This window comes from Danio aesculapii, chromosome 3 (genome assembly GCF_903798145.1).
Source record: "Danio aesculapii chromosome 3, fDanAes4.1, whole genome shotgun sequence".
Lineage (NCBI taxonomy): Eukaryota > Metazoa > Chordata > Actinopteri > Cypriniformes > Danionidae > Danio > Danio aesculapii.
The window spans coordinates 11,176,638-11,197,241 of NC_079437.1; the positions used below are offsets into that span (position 1 = coordinate 11,176,638).

At 38.9% G+C, this 20,604-nt stretch overlaps 1 protein-coding gene across 3 annotated transcripts in view; it reads right to left on the minus strand.

The window, feature by feature from the left end:
- Positions 1–1,217: 1,217 nt before the first annotated feature.
- The window catches only part of pdgfab (platelet-derived growth factor alpha polypeptide b), a 42,796-nt gene continuing 23,409 nt past the window's right edge, over positions 1,218–20,604 (minus strand). For 2 of the 3 annotated variants that reach the window (XM_056453128.1, XM_056453127.1), the window contains exons 4-7: positions 17,902–18,092; positions 4,440–4,569; positions 3,871–3,998; positions 1,218–2,289 (exon numbers count right to left, since the gene is read on the minus strand). In XM_056453128.1, the coding sequence (XP_056309103.1) occupies positions 3,916–3,998; positions 4,440–4,569; positions 17,902–18,092 (404 nt within the window). In that variant the 3' untranslated portion in view covers positions 1,218–2,289; positions 3,871–3,915. The remainder of the gene's footprint in view (positions 2,290–3,870; positions 3,999–4,439; positions 4,570–17,901; positions 18,093–20,604) is intronic. The other variant, XM_056453129.1, reaches the window with a different exon arrangement.

A 20,604-nucleotide genomic window follows, 5' to 3' on the forward strand; every position in this document is an offset into this window, starting at 1 on the left:
TTGATTAGGGTTGGAGCTAAACTCTCCAGGACACCGGCCCTCCAGGATCGAGATCGGACACCCCTGGTTTAAGAGAATAAACCTAAAAATGATACATTTTTCTACCTGAGTCACCTGGGTCAGTTGGCATTTCTGTGTGGAGTTTGCATGTTCTCCCTGCGTTCATGTGGGGTTCCTCTGGGTGCTCCGGTTTCCCCCACAGCCCAAAGACATGCGCTATAGGTGCATTAAATAAACAAAATTGTCCATAGTGCATGTGTGTGAATGAAAGAGTGTATGGGTGCTTCCCAGTGTTGGGTTGCGGCTGGAAGGGCATCCACTGTGTAAAACATGTGCTGAATAAGTTGGCGGTTCATTCCCCTGTGGCGACCCCTGAATAATAAAGAGATTAAGCCGAAAAGAAAAGAAATGAATGAATGTGTCTTTAGAAGTCTGCCTTGATCCAGTGGGCCAGCCGGAACACTCACCGGTGATCTACTGACACCTCCGCAATGAACATGCAGTGTTTTCCAGCCTCCGGCGCCTAGACTGCAGCTCTGCACAAAATGTTTGACCAGAGGAGAAATGGTTGTGCCCAACTGAGCCTGGTTTCTCTTGAGGGTTTTTTCCTTCGCTTTCGTCAATTGGTGAAGTTTGTTCCTCGTCACTGTCGCCACTGGCTTGCTTGGTTTGGGACTTGTGGAGCTGCGCACCGATGGATTTGCTCTCCAGTGTTTGGATTTTCAGCAGTTCAACTCTGAAACTGGACTGACACAGTCTGTCATAGAAGACTTCTAAGCTGCTTTGACACAATCTACATTGCAAAAGCGCTATAGAAATACAGATGTATTGAACTGAATTGAATTATTACCAGGTGTAAACAGGTACTTCGCCATCCCTGAAACATTTAGTCTGTTTACATGCACAACATTTCGACATCAATTATAAATGTCTAGGAAAGACCATCCAGTATTTCTTACAAGTTTTATGGTGTTTCCTAATAGATGGATCATGCGAGCATAATCATACTGTGCATGAAAACACATTTGGTTTAATTAATTGTGTAATAATTAAAACAGGGTCAACATGCCTCATGTAAATCAATAGAAAAATAGATATGCGCATACATATTCAATTAGGTTTTACAACTAAGACAACTTTAAAGCACTTTAAGGTGTTCAAGATGTTTGTCCTTTTAAAAAAAAAGTAAAAAGGATGTGAGATTTCTGATAATAATATGATAAAATGCAGTCTTTATTTGTTTCGATCTGTTTATTTATTACAAAAGCTTCATACCTAAGTGTTTATTTGAATGTTCTTTGTATGCTCAGCATTGACTGTTGTTTTGGAGGAAACCATGAATTTTCTGACCTTGAGTAACGGCCAACCTGTGGATGTCGTGTTTTCCAATCATACAACCAATACACCACAACAACAGAAAACACAGCACATGACATACTTCCTGCTTGATTCTACATTAGCATTATAAATATATATTTTAACAAAAATAAAGCATCTTTCCACAGCCATCTTCCTATGACACCAATTTCCTATCTCTTCTGTAGAATATAAGCGAGAATGAAATGATACTGATAATACTTGCAGATCAACGAAGATGATGAGCCGTTCTTACATTGGATTGAGCAACAGAGATGGTAGAGAGCAAGAGATATTGCATACATAAATACTTTATTCTGGCATAATAACGCTGCCTTCGGAAAGTTCACGGACAGGCAGTTGAGCGCTTTGCTTCTTTCTAGAGGCACGTTGGAAATCGCAGCTGAAATGTTCTGGACCCAAGAGGACTTGATAGAGAGCAGCAGCGTGAAATAGCGTCTTCTATTTAAGCAAGGTTATATGACAACACATCCTTTATTATGCTCTTCCACTTTCTGAGTCCATCCTTCAGGCCAATCTGGATCCAAAAACCCATCCAAAGCATGTGTGAAGTTCATGGTCTCTACAAACGTAGTGTTCTCCAAAAGACTTTCTCCTCATCCTTGACCTTTAGCAGAGTCACAAAGAACAGAGAAGCGACACAAACATTGTCTTTGTCAAGTTCGTTTCCGCCCAGTGTTTGACCACTTAATAATTAACCGAATACCAATCTCGTTTGTCTTCAGTGTTTGACAGAGTTCGTAGAAAGCACCTTTGGTGTTGTGTTTGTGTATAATGTTCCTCTGGATACAGTATCTTTTTTTTTTTCGAACAGCAATGGGGTCAGAGGACAAAGTCCCAGTGCTGCTGCAGTATTACGTAGACACCGTTGTCCTTCAATCGCTCGTTTGATGTGGTTTCACCTCATGTCCACTAGAGGGAGAGAAAGAAAACATAAAGCGCTTTTAGCGAGCGATCAATTTTTATTCTAGAATCTGCATTTGTGAATTTTTTTCTTTAGTAACACATGCAATTTGTGTTGAAGTGACACATCTCCACTGCACAGTGACTGTAGTGTGTATTACAGGAGAGTCTGTGCACATTTAAGAAAGAAACAATGTGGACGATTATGTGAAAGGAACCATATTTGTGATCGAATAAATGAAAACCATCAATCCACACATTTTCAAACATGCTCTGTTCCAAAACCAAGCAAGCTGCCTACAGCTAGACATCAGTTTAGACCATCAGATGGGCTTCTATCATAGTCTGCTAGAGGAAGTGTTCACTTCTTGACATGCTCATTTGAATGATTTTGGAAATAAGATCTCCTTTTGAGGGAATTAAAATGATAGTTCACCCAAAACTGAAAATCAGTCATAATATTATCAGTCTTGACTCGTTCCAAACCAGTTTGAGTTGTTTATATAAATATTTATTATTATTATTATTATTATTATTAAGAATTTTGGAAACATGTAACCATTGACGTCCATAGTAGGAAAAGTAGGTACAAAACACTACAAGTCAATGTTTACAAGTTTCCAGCATTTTCAATATATCTTCTATTGTGGAGATACTCAAACTGGTTTGGAACAGTTTGAATGAACTTTCCCTTTAAATTAGGGTCTAACCCAGCCAGAGGTGCATTTTCTGTGGGTAGTTAGAAGAGGTAGCAACCAGGAAAATTAGTTCTGGCAGGACTTTTTTTTTTGTGTATCATTCATTCATTCATTCGTTTTCTTTTGGTTTAGTCCCTTATTTACCTGGGGTCACCTTAGCGGAATGAACCACCAACTATTCCAGCATATGTTTTGGCCTTCCAGCTGCAACCCAGTACTGGGAAACACCCATACACGCCCACATTCACACACACACACACGTACACTACGGCCAATTTTGTTTACCCAATTCACCTATAGCGCATGTCTTTGGACTGTGGGGGAAACCGGAGCACCCGGAGGAAACCTACACCAACATGGGCAGAACATGCAAACTCCACACTGAAATGGCAACTGACCCAGCCGAGATTTGAACCAGCGACCTTCTTGCTGTGAGGCAACAGTGCTAACCACTGAGCCATCGTGCCACATCGAGTTCCTATAACTGAGGCAAAATCCCCTTTAAGATATATGTAAGCAGAAACTTCAGGTTGCTTTCTAGCGGTTTGCTCATAGTGGGCATGTTCGGTTGGATTAAAATAAACTCTTGTGGTACCAAATGATTCGGATGGCAGCTAAAATAAAGGTATCTACCTTGGTAGGCAATAAACAGCAAGGCACCTAACTTGGTTTTGAAACAGAGCTAAATTATATACATGGTGAACACAAACTGATTTCATGAACGAGCACACAAACCCGTGACACATGCAGCAAAGCAAAAGCACAGCACAGTGCACACATCTCTGGTTTTTAGTGTTGTGTGACTCTGATTGGGCACCTTCCCTCTCTCCTGATTGGTTCATGCCAATGATTGGTTTAGAACTGGCAGCAGATCTGCCCGCAGCTGTCCTACCTGCAGGATATTTTGGTCCGCTGAGTTCTAGGAAATGTTTGCCTTTTATTGAATATCCTTGTTGATCTGTGCGGCCACTGCTTTCTTTCTGTGTTTCCGTTTTTTACGGTTTCTAACTGTGCGTAGGCCTGGAAACACAAGTTTGGTTGCAAGCAGATGATGGGCAGGGTTTGGTTGAGCAGATTAAAAGGAAAGCAGGAACAGAAATAAAAGAAAGAAGGAATTTATGGCCTCGGGGAGGTGTAAAACAGACTGTAATTGCACTTCATAAATATTTGAGCCTTCCAACTCTTTTATCTCGACACACAAGAGCAGAAACCTGTTGAACCTGAACTCTCAGACACACTTCTACATGTTTCAGCGTTCGCACACCTGCGGTTTTTCTTATCCATTGGATTGCATCATCGGCCAGCACAGTAAAACACAAGCTCGCACAAGCATTGACGTTTGGCAATAGCAGGCTGACCAACAGGTGTGTTTGATTGTGGTGACCGCACAATGCCGCACAATCCACAGCCAAATAATCATCACAGATCAGGCCAAACATTAAGCATACGTCCCATACATACCTGTGTCTGCCTCCACGTGCTCTATCACGTGATGCTGGGATGTGCATATGCATTCCAGGTGATCCTCTAACCGGACCAGCACCTCCTTCAATTTCGCTTTCTTACGCGACGCAAACTCTACCTTTGCCACCTGGAAGAACAGAGAAAGGCCAGGTTAGGTGAGAAGTTAAGTGTTTTTCAGTCATATTTGATGATGAAGCATAAAAGCTGCTCAATTCTGCATGTCATTAGCATTAATTAGCAATTAACATTAACAATACTTTTGCCATGAAGATATTATCGATGTTCAAATCATGCTGTAGATTTTTACATTATTAGGGTACTACATGCTCAGTTACAGATCAGCTTACACTAGCACACAGGTTGTCCAATTCTGCACATCATTAGCATTAATTAGCAATTAGCATTAAAAATATTGTATACTTTTGCTGTGAAGATATTAATGACTTTCAAATCATGCTGTAGATTTTTACATTATTAGGGTACTACATGCTCAGTTATAGATCAGCTTACACTAGCATACAGGTTGTCCAATTCTGCATGTCATTAGCATTAATTAGCAATTAGCATTAACAATACTGTATACTTTTGCCATAAAGTTATTAACGATGTTCAAATCATGCTGTAGATTCTTATTTTTAGGTTACTACATGCTCAGTTATAGATCAGCTTACTATAGTATACAGGATGTCCAGTTCTGCACGTCATTAGCATTAATTAGCAATTAGCATTAACAATAGTGTATACTTTAGTCGTAAAGATATTAAAGATTTTTAAATTATGCGTTAGATTCTTACATTTTTAGGTAACTACATGCTCAATTATAGATCAGCTTACACTAGCATACAGGTTGTCCAATTCTGCATGTCATTAGCATTAATTAGCAATTAGCATTAACAATACTGTATACTTTTGCCATAAAGTTATCAACGATGTTCAAATTATGCGGTAGATTCTTATTTTTAGGTTACTACATGCTCAGTTATAGATCAGCTTACACAAGCATACAGGTTGTCCAATTCTGCATGTCATTAGCATTAATTAGCAATTAGCATTAAAAATATTGTATACTTTTGCCACGAAGATATTAACGACTTTCAAATCATGCTGTATATTTTTACATTATTAGGGTACTACCTGCTCAGTTACAGATCAGCTTACACTAGCATACAGGATGTCCAATTCGGCATGTCATTAGCATCAATTACCAATTAGCATTAACAATACTGTATACTTTTGCCATAAAGTTATCAACGATGTTCAAATTATGCGGTAGATTTTTAGGTTACTATATGCTCAGTTATAGATTAGCTTACACTAGCCTACAGGATGTCCAATTCGGCATGTCATTAGCATCAATTAGCAATTAGCATTAACAATACTGTATATTTTTGCCATAAAGTTATTAACGATGTTCAAATTATGCGGAAAATTCTTATGTTTTCAGGTTACTACATGCTCAATTATAGCTTAGCTTACACTAGTATACAGGATGTCCAGTTCTACAGGTCATTAGCATTAATTAGCAATAACAACACTGTATACTTTTACCATGAAGATATTAACGATGTTCAAATTATGAGGTAGATTCTTACATTTTTAGTTAACTACATACTCAGTTATACCTCAGATTACACTAGCACTAGCATACAAGATGTTCAATTCTGCACGTCATTAGCAATAATTAGCATTAATAATACTGCATACTTTTGCCATAAAATTATTAAAAAAATTCAAATTGTGTGCTAGATTTTTACATTATTAGGGTACTACATGCTCAGTTATAGATCAGCTTACACTAGCATACAGGATTCCAATTCTGCATGTCATTAGCATTAATAAGCAATTAGCATTAACAATACTGTATACTTTTACCATGAAGATATTAACGATGTTCAAATTATGAGGTAGATTCTTACATTTTTAGTTAACTACATGCTCAGTTATAGCTCAGATTACACTAGCATACACGATGTTCAATTCTGCATGTCATCAGCAATAATTAGCATTAATAATAGTGCATACTTTTGCCATAAAATTATTAATGATTTTCAAGTAATGCAGTAGATTCTTACATTTCAAGTGTTTCTTCATGCTCAGCTTTCACTACCAATCAGTCATAGGCAACAGTGGAAAGGTTTGTCGAACAATTCCTGGGCAGTAAGCCCAAAACAGTTACATGTTCCACTGTTAACGCCCCACTGCATCACACTAAACTCAAAATAACCACACGGCCTTACACAGGGGTCGAATCGTGGCTTTTGTTGTGCTAATTTTAAAGCTTAGGGCTTTATTCCTTCACACTGTTTTGCTAAATGCTTGACAGCGTTCAATGTTGTTTTGTGTAGGATTGGACCATTTCTGCTCGGTGCTTGGACCATCAATGCTGGCTTAAGGTGCCGTTCACAAAGACACTGTTTATGCATTCACCTGTGCATGCTGTTGTTCCACAGAAATGTTCAAGACTGATTTATTTTCACTGTTTTCAACTCTTCCCAGGGAAAAAAAAACATGATGCAAAATTTAAAAGGTCTGCATCTTGAGACCCTACATTTTCCCCATTCCAAGTAACAAATTAATGTGAAAACATGTTATGTGTGACTGGCCTAGACTGTATATAAGAAGTGCTAATGTTCAGCACATTTGCAGTTACATTTTGAAGATAATGTATGTATGCATACCTATTGATTGTTCAAAACAGGACTGTACATATGCAATGGGTTGGATAAGCATTCAAGTATGCACTTGTGCGTATTCTTCTGGCTTCAAACGAAATCAGTAGATTCAACGCATGACTCACAGAGTGCAAATAAAAACTCAGTCTACCGTGTAAGGGCAATTGGTTCAACATTATGGAACAAATGACGCAATACTTGGAAACTCCTGCAAAATCTATAGAGAATCTCCAAAGTGAAGGTGGGTAGAGCGAGAGACAGTGAGACAGGCTGGTTTCTGTCACTCTGTCTACCCGCGTTACTGGTTTATACCACTTTCTCTCTGTCCACTGCCCACCTCTCCCTCCTCTTGGACATTCTTGTGCTTGGTTATATTTACAGAGCCAAGTCTAAAACAGCCAGTGGCGTGCAAGAATGTTCTGCGACTGAGGATGAAGGCTGAGACAGACTCCGAGGGGCTTGAGAACCAGTCAGGGGGTTGGGTAAGGGGTTCAGGAAAGGGTCATAATAAGAAAAAAAGGACTCCCCGCACCATCCTTTCCTGCTCCCGCCCCAATATTTCCATTCAAATTCAATCTATCATTGCCTCTGCATCTCGCTTTCAAGTCCAGCTCCACCAGGTCTGAACTTCACACATGCGCTCGCCCACATACTCGAACGAGCTTTATAAAAAGATCCAAGTTTCTCAGGAGGCCCTTCCAAGCTCTATTTATAAACTACTGTGCTTTACGCTGCAATGAAAGCCCTGCGAAATCCCAGCACAGTGCTCTAATGGTGTGACATCTGATCCAGCCCCGGCTTCAGCAACCCCAACCCCCTTTGACTCGCCCTGCGCTCTGTGAGGACTATTGTCCGGGGTTCGGATAATTGGCATTGGGATTTCCCCTCAAGAAAAGTAAGATAAAGAAAGGGTGAGAGAAAGAACGGGCATCAGGAAAGGTGCATCATGGGTAATTAGCATGGGAACAATGGGAAACGGACATGTAGCCAGAGGACAGGCTGTTTTGTTGCACATCTGTCAGTGGGTAAATCTGACGACAAAACGATGTGGCTAAAAAGCGAAACTGAGATGGCAGGCGGACGACTGGTGGGGCGACTAGAAGAGAAAGAGGGGTGTGGGGAGCAAGCGTTCTCATTGAGCGAGTGACAAAAAGAGGCCTGAACAGAAACAAGGGGTTCTGGGAGGAGGGAGAAAAAAAAATCAGGGAAACTTTTATCTCGTGACCTGCATGTCTAGAGTTACAGAAAGAGTCTGGACGAAATCTTTGCTGTAAAACACACACACTGGCACTCAGACAATCACTAAGATAAGGAGAAAAAGGTGATCTAATCTGCGCACTTCCTGTCACAGCCCTTTAAAAACGTCCCTAAACACCGTCAGAAAAGCGAAGAGTGAAAAGATGGAAAGAACACAGAATTGCAGATATGATAGCAATTACAGCCCACCACATTTGAGGAAAAGCAAACAAACAAGAATGAAAGAGCAGAGTCTTATAATCACATATGTTTTTTGACTATATAACATCATGTATTTTACCCGAACAGGATGTAAAATTCAACACCAGAAGAGTATGTACATAATGCATATACTGTACTATATGTGCACTGCACAAATTATGCCAACCTGATTTCACCAAGTAGGCAAGTAGGACATCTGTGTTGATCCTGGAACAACATTCCAATCAGCCAATCAGAATTAAGGGATATTTACTGTTTATGTTAAGTTTAGGATTACGATCCCGTTTATGCACTTCTATGATTGTTATCCAACTGTTATTCCCCTCTGTTTTTGGGAGTAATTAACAGTTATGGTTGGGTTTAGGGGCAGGGATTACATTTTCAAACAAAAATGATGTTCCAGGATCAACATAGATGTTAATCCAGGATCGCATCGTACTTGGCAAAATCATGACGTGCACACAAATTAGGTAAGCACAATTTTTACACTACTTAACTAGTGTGTCAACACTGAACTTGGTCACTATAAAAAATAGATACCTGTGTTAATAAGTGCTTGTGAGTATTTAGGTTTTGCCACTAGAGGGCGTGTATTAACAAACAAACAAAAGTGTATCTAGAACACCTGGACCTCTCCTATTGACCACGATGCTGAATATTTTTAAGTGTTTTTCTTGTGGTGGTATAAAAATTATTTACACCCCGTTTACACTAATATGTTTTAGTTTTCCTATGGTTACGCCTTCTGTCCACACTACTCCTGAGTTTTCGAGTACCAAAAAAATGGAGCGTTTTGAAAACGCTGAAGAGGCCATTTAAGTTTTAAAACGCTGCTGCTACGTGTCAGTGTGTATGGGGAAAAACTGAGACAGGCGTGGCTGCAGACATTCGACTATCTGATTGAGGCCTTTTCTCAATATTAAGTAGCCTACACACAGTTCAGTCTTGCATCCTTTCCTTCTAAGTTTAGACTTTGCAAGTTTGATATGGAAAACAAACTCCAAGGGCACATCGGGTAAATTTTCAAAGGAAACTTTATAACATCGTTCACATCGCCCTGGCTATGTCCTTTCACTTTTATCTTAACAATGAGATTAAAACGTGATATAAGGAACTGCCTATTTTCATTTCGATATTAACTTAACATACACTAAAAATGTTGAGGCGTCACGATGCTACATATTTATTTGACCGTCATCTTCACTGTATGCATATTTAAACACTACAGAGCCTATAACATAACTGCAAACTTTCATTTTCTTCGAAAAATATGAAACATACCCTGTCTCTTTTGCTGACTATCAATTTTAATCAATAATGACCATTATTATTAATATATTAACTTATCTTTGCGCTCAGCCAAAACACGTTACCTGAGAACAGATTCAAAAGACCAAAGAGCCGTTAGATATAGACAAGATTAATTTAATATCACGTTTAATATCTATAGAGAGATGAGATCCAGCAGTATATCCTTGATGAGCTGTGCGACCTGCGCTGCTCTCACCTGGGGAAGATGTGCTCGAAGCGCCCGCTGACTGCCTGGGACTCAGACCTCCGCATATGCTGCAGTGCATGCCACAGTGTGTGTGTGTAGTCAAGTGATGTGTGTTTTCAGATCTTTTCAAAAACGCTAGATGAAATGCCAGTGTGGACGTGGATTGTTTTCATTCTAAAATGCCGTTTTCAAACTAAAACAAGGCCTTAGTCGCATGAATCAACAATAGAGCAGTGACTGCTGTTGACTATTTAAATATAGCGAGTTCGGTGTCTCATGTCACAAATCCAATGGCACCGGTAGTGTTGATTCTCTTGGATCAATCTGTGATCATGTTTTGGTAATGCTATGGCTTGCTTGGAACCTCAGCCGAAGTGGTACTACAAAAAAGCACCAGGTACTAAGTACAAAATGCAGAGGAAATGCCCCCAAAAAAGTGAGCCATACTGAACAGCACTTGAAAATGACCATAAATCAGAGGCGTAGCAACCAGGGGGGATCCGTCCCCCTCACTTTTAGAGACAGACCATTTAGAAACAGGTAATTAATAATTATATGAATGTATGATCTCATACAAACGCCCCCCCCCCCCCCCCCCCCCCCCCAAAAAAAAAAAACACTTTTAAAATGTCCACTACGCCCCTGCCATAAATTACAATTTACATTCCAAAAAAAGCTTGGTAGTTTCAACTCAAATTTAAGTAAAATAAAGACAAACTGAACCTTTGGGCTAAGCTTGGCCATTTTTGAAATTCCCATGTTCCATTGTATTATAAATGCATCACTGTAAACAATAGTTTGCATACTTAAAATAGTTCAATTTCAACAATATATCTGAACACAGAGCTACAGTATGTTTTGCAGTCTTTGTCAACACCATCAGCATTTCCACTCCAATACAACAGGGTCTTTTGGAATATTTTCGGTTTCTGTATTAATACCACGCTCATTCGATTTAGCACTATTTGCGTTTCCCCAGTGCTTGCGTCAGAGATGGGGCCCGTATCCTCACTAACCTGGGCCATTTGAGCCTCTTAAACACCCAAAATCAACACTCGCAACACACCTCATGCTCCCAGTGCCAATATAAACCATGTATGATTTCCCTTCATACCGACCTCTAAAGGAGGAATCCAAATCCAGCTCATCCAAACACATAAACACTTGCCTTTTGAACCACATCACATGCTGTATTCTTACACTCGCTCGCAAACATTCCAGATCAGGAATATCCTCACTTAGTCTCTTCATTAGGAAAGAACAGCGGTGTACTGGATTTAGAAACTTTAGCAGCCCGATTAACCCGCGATGCAAATAAAATAAACAGCGCTCACACGATCTCAGCTGTCTATCTAGATATTCCTACTTCAATGAAACCATCGCCGCCTTGTTCACTGTTGATGCTAAGGAAAAGCTGGCGTTATTTTTTTCACAAAACAAAATTAAAGACTTTGTTCAATAGTCTCTTCTCCTCAGCGTCAGTATAGGGCACGCGTTAGTTATATCAGTTCCATAACTATGAAAGTCAATGAGTACCATCAACCAGCATTTTTCAAAACATTTAATTTTGTGTTCTCAAAGGTGTGAAACCACATGAGGGAGAATAAATGATGAGGTAATTTTCATTTTTGGGTGAACTATCCCTTTGTGCAAGATTTACATTTAATTAACCAGTAAATTATTACAGTTCAGATCAATGTTTTGTGTCTAATCATCTAGTTTTGTGGCAAGTAACCATGCAATAAGAGGGATAATGTACATCCAGCTGGTGGTTATTGCAAATTGTTACACGCTGTCTGGATTACCTGATTTTGATTAGTCAATCTGTATGTTATTCTAAGATAACAACCGCCAAATAACACAGGATCATCTGGGAACTTCGAACCACCTTGATCATCAGTCAATAGGCCTACGTTCTTATCTATATACTTACACCCGCATTCATCTTGTGATTGAATAATGCGCAGGTTAGTGTATACTCCATCAGCTGGTTTCGTTTCTGTCAGCTGTTCGTTTTCGACTGGTTAGCACCATCTTGTGACTGAATAATGCGCAGGTTAGTGTATACTCCATCAACTGGTTTTGTTTCTGTCAGCTGTTCGTTTTTGACTGTTTGGTGCCATTTTCTGACTAAATAATGCGCAGGTTAGTGTATACTCCATCAGCTGGTTTCGTTTCTGTCAGCTTTGCATTTTTGACTGATTAGCGCCATCTTGTGACTGAATAATGCGCAAGTTAGTGTAAACTCCATCAGCTGTTTTCATTTCAGTCAGCTTTGCATTTTTGACTGTTTGGCGCCATCTTGTGACTGATCAATGCGCAAGTTAGTGTATACTTCATCAGCAGGTTTTGTTTTTGTCAGCTGATCGTTTTTGACTGTTTGGCGCCATCTTGTGACTGATCAATGTGCAGGTTAGTGTATACTACGTCAGCTGGTTTCGTTTCTGTCAGCTGTTCGTTTTTGACTGTTTGGCGCCATCTTGTGACAGAATAAGACAAGTTAGTGAATGCTCCATCAGCTCTATTTAGGTTTTTTTGGATTCTGTCAGCTTTGCATTTAATTAAAGACTATTACAGCTCAGAACAATATTTTATGTATAATTTTTATGTTTTGTGGCAATTAGCTGTGTAATAAGTGGGATAAAATAAATCCAGGATGGCTGTTTTTACAGAATAAAGCCTTTTAATCATGTACAACAGCATCAGGTTGCCAATAAGCTTCTTAGGCTTTATTCTGTGATAACAACCTCCCGCATGTACTTTATCCCAAACATAAAGCCCTTCAATCTTACACAACAGTGCTCCACTGTGCATCAGGTTGCTGATAAGCCTGTCATTTATAACAACCAGCTGGATGTACATTATCCCTTAATTAACACAACAGCACCAATCAAATCCTTCAGATTCAACTGAAACCTCTAGGCAAGTGCTTTGGTTGGAGCTACAAATCTACTGGTCCCCCAGGACTTGATACCCTTCTGCTTTAGTCCAACTGAAATGATGCCAGTCAAATATCAGTATGTCCCCGTCAGCTATGTGTTGTGCTCACAGATGTTTAAATGTGGCCTTTTTCTCACACTAAAGCTCTGACGTGAGTCTCCTCAGTGTAAAATGAGGTTTATTCCCTCCCCCAGTTCTCCACCGCAGCACCTGTTGTTGTAGTACTGTGTGATGATGTTTGCATGTGTGTGTGTGTGTGTGAGTGTGTTAGTAAGGCTAATAGATACAAACTGCACCACAGCAGTTCTGGGAAAACCATTAGCACTGTACACCAGGACTATAGCAAGATAGAGAGAGGAGGAGGTGAAATGAGGTGAAACACAGACTGTACAGAACGAATATGTAATGAACAGGAGGAAAAATAATATTTAATATGGAATGTGTCTGAAATATTTTAAACCTTTTAGCTAAAAAAGCCAAATAACTTTTTATTTACAGGATTATGTGCATACGCATGGGTTGTACATATGCTGAACATGTTCATTTCTTTTCTTATTTGACTTAAAGCAGCAACATTAGTGTTAAAGTTTTCTGCAGATTTGGCATTCGTTGCTGAAACGCAATCTGAGCCAACAGATCTGAAGATTTGAGTCTCAGCTCAAGCAGACAGGAGCTGTACTAGCATGACAGGATTGGCTGTTGAGAGAAAAGACTTGCCTTAAAGCTACATTAAGTAGAGAAGAGTACCCTCAGGAATATGCTGTGCTGGTAATAATAATAATAAAGAAAGAGCAGCCATCAACTTCATCTGCACTTTACATAACAGCTCAATCACTGCTGTGGAAAAGAGGGAGGGACGGGCTAATGCCAGAGAACTTATAGGAAGGATAAAAAAAATGTCAAGAGAGAAGATCAGGCTGCAAGTGTAAAGATAGAGAAAGAAAAATACAGAGAGACAGAAAAATACACAGACAGGCAGACACAAAGACAGACAAAAGGATGGACAGGAAGATGAATGGACAGACAGATGGACAAATAGACAGTCAGACAGATGGACAGACGAATGGATGGACAGTCAGCTAAATAGACAGACAAACAAGACAGATGAACGGACAGATGGACAGTCAGACAGATAGACAAAGTTGGACAGATTGGCAGACAAGCAGACAGACAAATGGACAGGTAGAGAAACAGACAGATGGACGAACGGATAGTCAGACAGATCGACAGACGGATAGATGAATGGACAGACAGACGAACAAACAGACGAATGGACGGATAGACAGACAGATGAATGGACAAACAGAAGGATAGACAGGTAGAGGAACAGACGGATGGACAGACGGACAGTCAGACAGATGGACAGACGGACGGAGAGACGAATGGACAGGGAGAAGTTTGGGCAGGCAGACAGACAGACGAACAAATGGACAGACAGAAGAATGGACAGGTAGACGGACAGACAGACGACTGGCCAGACAGAAGGTTGGACAGGCAGATGAATGGACAGATGAATAGACAGGTAGACAAACAGATGGACAGATGAAGGTTGGACAGGCAGACAAACAGACAAACAAATGGACAGACAGAAGTATGGACAGGTAGACAAACAGACAGACGAATGGACAGACAGAAGTATGGACAGGTAGACAAACAGACAGACGAATGGACAGACAGAAGTATGGACAGGTAGACAAACAGACAGATGAATGGACAGACAGAAGTATGGACAGGTAGACAAACAGACAGACGAATAGACAGACAGAAGAATGGACAGGTAGACGGAAAGACAGACAGACATATAACCAGACACACAGAAGGATGGACAGGCAGACAGTCAGACAAACAAATGAGGAACAGACGGATGGACGAACGGATAGACAGAAGGTTGGACAGGCAGATGAATAGACAGACAGAAGGATGAACAGGTAGAGGAACAGACGGATGGACGAACGGACAGTCAGACAGATGGACAGACAGACGGACGGATTAATGGACAGACAGAAGGTTGGACAGGCAGACGAAAAAGACAGACAGACGAATAGACAGACAGAAGGATGGACAGGTAGAGGAACAGATGGACAGACAGATGAATGGACAGAGACAGTCAGATGGGCAGACAGATGAATGGATGAACTGACAGATCAATGGACCGACAGAAGGATGGACAAGCAGACAAACAGATGAACAAATGGACAGACAGAAGGATGGACAGGTAGAGGAACAGACAGATGGATGAACGAACAGTCAGACAGACAGACGGATGGACAGAGAGAAGGTTGGACTGACAGATGATTGGACAGGCAGGTGGACAGGGGACAGATAGAGGAACAGACGGATGGACAAATGGACAGTCAGATGGTTGGACAGGCAGACGGAAAGACAGATGGATGGACGAACGGACAGGCGAATGGACAGGCAGACATATAGACAGACAGACAAACGGACAGATGAATGGACAGAGAGAAGGATGGACAGACAGACAGAGAGAGACAGACAGACAGACAGACAGGCGGACAAACTCCAGTAAGTGTTGCTAGTCTCATTATCTGGTGTTATGTTCCACACCCAGCAGTGTCTACTTTGAAACCAGCTTATCTCTGCAATGAACCAAAGTACAGCAGAAATGTGGCCAAGCACACACACACACACACACACACCCTGTGCAGCAAGGCCTATTTACAGTCTGTCTTTTTTATATCACGGCTCTGAACAGCACTAGCTTGTGCAGACCTGCTCCTTTTTTCAGTATGAGAAGGAAAAAGTGAGAGAAGGGTAAATACATACTCTTAAGAGCACTTGCTCAAATTTATATACCACCACAGCTGGAAAGAAACACACATAATATATTCTCAGCCCATCCTTGTGCTCTACACTGGAAAAAAAATCCATACAAGACTAACATCTGTATTCATTTTATGCGGAAAAAATGAAAAACCCTATACAAATCAACTGAATGACCATTCAGAAGATGGCGGAGATGAATAAATGGACAAATAAATAAAAAAATAAAACAAAATTGCCTTCCGTGGTTTCTTTAAACCTATTTAAAACTACATCCTGTAAATATAAACACATCATCCCAGCAGACACACAACACCATAAAACATTAACATTAGTTTAGATTTAGTTTGTCAGCATCTAATAAAATCTTGGATGTTATTTCGACATCCAGTAATGACATGAAATGATGTTGATATTTGGTTGATTTTATGTTGTGTTAGTAAATGACCAAAATGCAACGTTGTGCTTTAAACCTACGTCATATTGATGTCAAATACTGAGATTTATTCATCAGGTATGGCAACCCAAATGAAACATCTAATAGACGTCATATTGGTAACGTCCACACAACGTCATGCTGTAACATCAGTAGACGTGGTTTTTAGGTTGCGTTGGAAAGTGACCAAAATGCAACATCTGTCTGACGTTGGACATTGACGTTGGGTTCTGACGTCAACCCGATTTTCATATCCAAACAAAATAAATGTCCCCCGATGTTGGGGTACAATGTCAATCGGACGTCATGTTGACATATTGTGCTTGCTGGGATCATTCAAAAGGTTGGGTCTGGTAAGATCTTTTAAGGTTTATATGAAATATTACAGTCTAAAATAACAGTTTTCAGTCTGAATATAATTTAAAATATATATTATTTCAGATTTCAGTGTCACATGAAGCATTTTTAATCATGAATGTTGCGAACATTGAACATCTTTCTGATCATACACTGTAAAAAAATCAGCTTAGGCATTGGTGCCTTAATTTTTTTTTAGTTGAATCAAATTAACTGTTCTAGTCGTCTCTATAGCATTCTTATAACTGACAAAAAATATTTGCAACTTTGCAAAACTTCAAAAAAGTAGTTGAAACCTGATTAACTTTTAAAAATAACTTAAAGTAATATAAAACATTTGTAGTCATGACTTTTTTTGTTATCACTTTATACAGTGTAGGCATTTTTTCTTAAATGGTACACTGAAAAAAATTATTCAAAGATTATTCCTTGGATTTACTCAATTTTTTTACGTTAACTGGTTCTAAACAATTTATTTGGGCTGAATTTAAACAAACAAATTAAGTTGAACATTGCTCAATTTAATTTGTTTAAATTCAACACAAATAAATTGTTTGCAACAGTTTTGCATGCAACACTTTTTTCAGTGTATGAAAAGGGGTGTGGTTGTGGAGTGGGTGTGGCTTTAGAGTGGGTGTGGCCCTGATATTGATCACTGAGGATGATATTTTTCTTCATTTGTCCTGTATTTTAGATGACAGGAGCTTGACTAATCTGACTTTAGCAGCACAAATGAGATGCCAGAGAGCATACAGTCTTAGCCCCATACAGTTGAAATCTGTAAAATGAAGTCATTTTTTCCCCAATTTCTGTTTAACGGAGAGATTTTTTCAACACATTTCTAAACATAATAGTTTTAATAACTCATCTCTAATAACTGATTTATTTTATCTTTGCCATGATGACAGTAAATAATATTTGACTAGATATTTTTCAAGATTCTAGTATTCAGCTTAAAATGACATTTAAAGGCTTAACTAGGTTAATTAGGCAGGTTAGGGTAATTAGGCAAGTCATTGTACAATGATGGTTTGGCCTGTATGCAATTGAAAAAAATATTACTTAAGGGGGCTAATAATATTGACCTTAAAATAGTTTAAAAAAAATTAAAAACTGCTTTTATTCTAGCAGAAATAAAACAAATAAGACTTTCTCCAGAAGAAAAAATATTATAGCAAATACTGTGAAAAATTCCTTGCTCTGTTAAACATCATTTGGGAAATATTTGAAAAAGAAAAACAAATAGCAGGAGGGTTAATCATTTTGACTTCAACTGTATATAACAGTGATTTTACAAGATGCACTGCTTTTTACCTTGACAGTGCGGTGCTGTTTTTTGGAGGGGTGGCAGCGCATGTTTCCGGTGTTGCAGCAGCCGGTGCAGCGCTTCACCTCCACACATGGAGGCCAGATGAGGAAGTTTGCAGCAGTGGGATCCACTTGACTGCGGGGGATCTCGTAGATCACCGTCCGGGTCTTGCACATGGCCGGCACCGCCTCCTCTACTGGATTCAACAAATAGGTAAATTAATAAGTTAGTTTTACTTAGTCTGTTCTATACCATTAAAGGTGAAAACCCCTAAAAATGTTTTTATAAATTTTTAAAATAATTATAAAATATATTTTTTACAATAATAATGAAGCTAAATAAAATAGCTTGGCACAGGAAACTAAATAAATCAATAAAATTCACATGGCAGGTGAAAGTACTGAGAACTAAAAACAAACTAAAGAATTACGGTAAAATAAAACAGAATTAGACGATAAATAGAATCAATTTAAATACCATAGTACATTAAACTAAACAAACGCTAAGAGCACAACATGCTAAACTAAATAATATCTTAAAACTAAAATAAAATAATTTTAAAAAATTACCATTTAAAATTGAATACCTAAACCAGATTTCAAGAGTTCACACTTATCTATTGCTTTATATTAGCTGCAGGTTTGGCATGCTGTCCAGGGAGAGAACCCTGAGCTTGGACATACTTGAGCCCAGGGCTCTCGCCTGGTCATTTAGACCATTTCAATGTCATTGGCCCATGAACATTTCCTGCTTGTTATCAAACCATTTCAAAACTGTAACAAGAGGCAATTTAATCATAACTTAATGTTAAAACAGCTCTCATATCATTATTTATCAATATGTGGCTCTTTTTGGATTCTCAGAAGCTCTAGAATAATAGAAAATTAAATATGTCAAACAGAAAATACGTTGGGAACTTTGTTTTTGATAACATCCTTCAAAACAGTCTATAGCATAAAAGGAGGTCTGAGATTAGGGAGGTTCCAAGAGCTTCCCCTGGTAAAGGAGGAAAGGGGGATATGGGGGGATTCTTCAAAACTGAAGATAACGGAGTTAAGACAAACTGGGCTATTTATTGATGTCTTGGATTCATCTGATTGGTTTAACGATGACTGTTGATGAGAGACCAGCCGCGGTCGATCATAGCACGCGATCCTCTTGAATTTAGTTTATAAAACTTCAACAAATAAAATAAGTCAACAAATAAAATTATAGAAAAATAAAATATATTTATAAAATTTGACACTGGACCACAAAGTTACACAGATATATATTTATAGCTTTAACCAAATAAAAATTGTATGGGTCAAAATGAAATATATATATTCATTATAATATTAGGTAAAGATCATGTTCCATGGATGTTTTATAGTAAATTTCCTACGGCACATATACCAAAACTCCAATTTTGAAGAGCAATTTGCATTAATTGCATTGATCAATATTAGCATTTTGATGACTAATTTACTTTATTAAGAATAATTAATAATATTAACATTAATAAAAATAATGAATAAAATAAATCAATAAAAGGTGATTTTATCAGTATTTAGCATTTTTTGAACCCTTAGATTCCTAATTTCACATAGTTGTATCTCAGTCAAATATTCTATTTCCTACAAAGTTTACATCAACAGAAATCTCCTTTAATCAGCATTTGGGTGATGTACAGTATACAGTGTTTCCCAACCTGTTCCTGAAGGCACACCAAAGCTGCGTCTGAATCAGACACTTCCATACTCTATAGTGTGCCAAAATTAGTATGCGAGCTGAGTAGTATGTCTAAATTTAAAGAATTCGAAAAAAATCATGCCAGAAGTTCCCGGATGACCAACTACTTCCGGCGAGATTCTGAAGTGCGCATTCGGAATGAGGGAATTTATGAATGGGAGTGATGTTGCGATGCAGCTGACGTGGCTAGGTCACGTAATCGTGACAAAATGGTGGATGTAGTACATCCGAGTTCCATTCATACTGCTCACATTCATCCTGTATAGAACGTACATTTCTAACGGTCGAGTAGTAAATTGAAATTCAAATGCAGTACCTACTGAGTAGTAGTAGGCGATTTCGGACGCAGCCCAAAAGTACACATTTTCAACCTCTTCCTATTCAAATACACCTGAATCAACTCATCAAATCATCAGAAGAGACTCGAAAACCTGAAATGAATGGTTCAGATAAGGGAGACATCTGAAATATATACTGTTTATATACAGTGTGTCTGTAGGAACAGTGTTGGGAAATACTGATATATTCAGTACATAGCAATTTCCAAAAACTATCACTTATGACTGGTTTTGTGGTCCAAGGTCACAAATATATGGCGCATTAATATGACAATCATTTCATTCTGTGGCATTACCAGTGGTTTGACATGATTCTACAGTATCAATTAGCAAATAATCGCACATTAAAAACCAAATCGCACAAACCGACTACCATTTTTCAGTTCATTTCAGACAGCCGTATACCTAAAACATTTGCCACTGTGCTTTTTTCTCTGTAACCAATGCCATCCAGCTAAACAAAATTCCCTTAAACCTGCATGAGTGGCAAATATTGAAGAGTGTTTTTAATATCTCTGAGCCTCCGTATTTACTGAGCCCGAAATAAGACAGACCGCAGTGCTTCCATCTCCACCTCCAGCCTCTTTCAGAGCAACAGTAGTTAAAAAAAAGGCACACGGTTTACTCTGAGGCCTGATG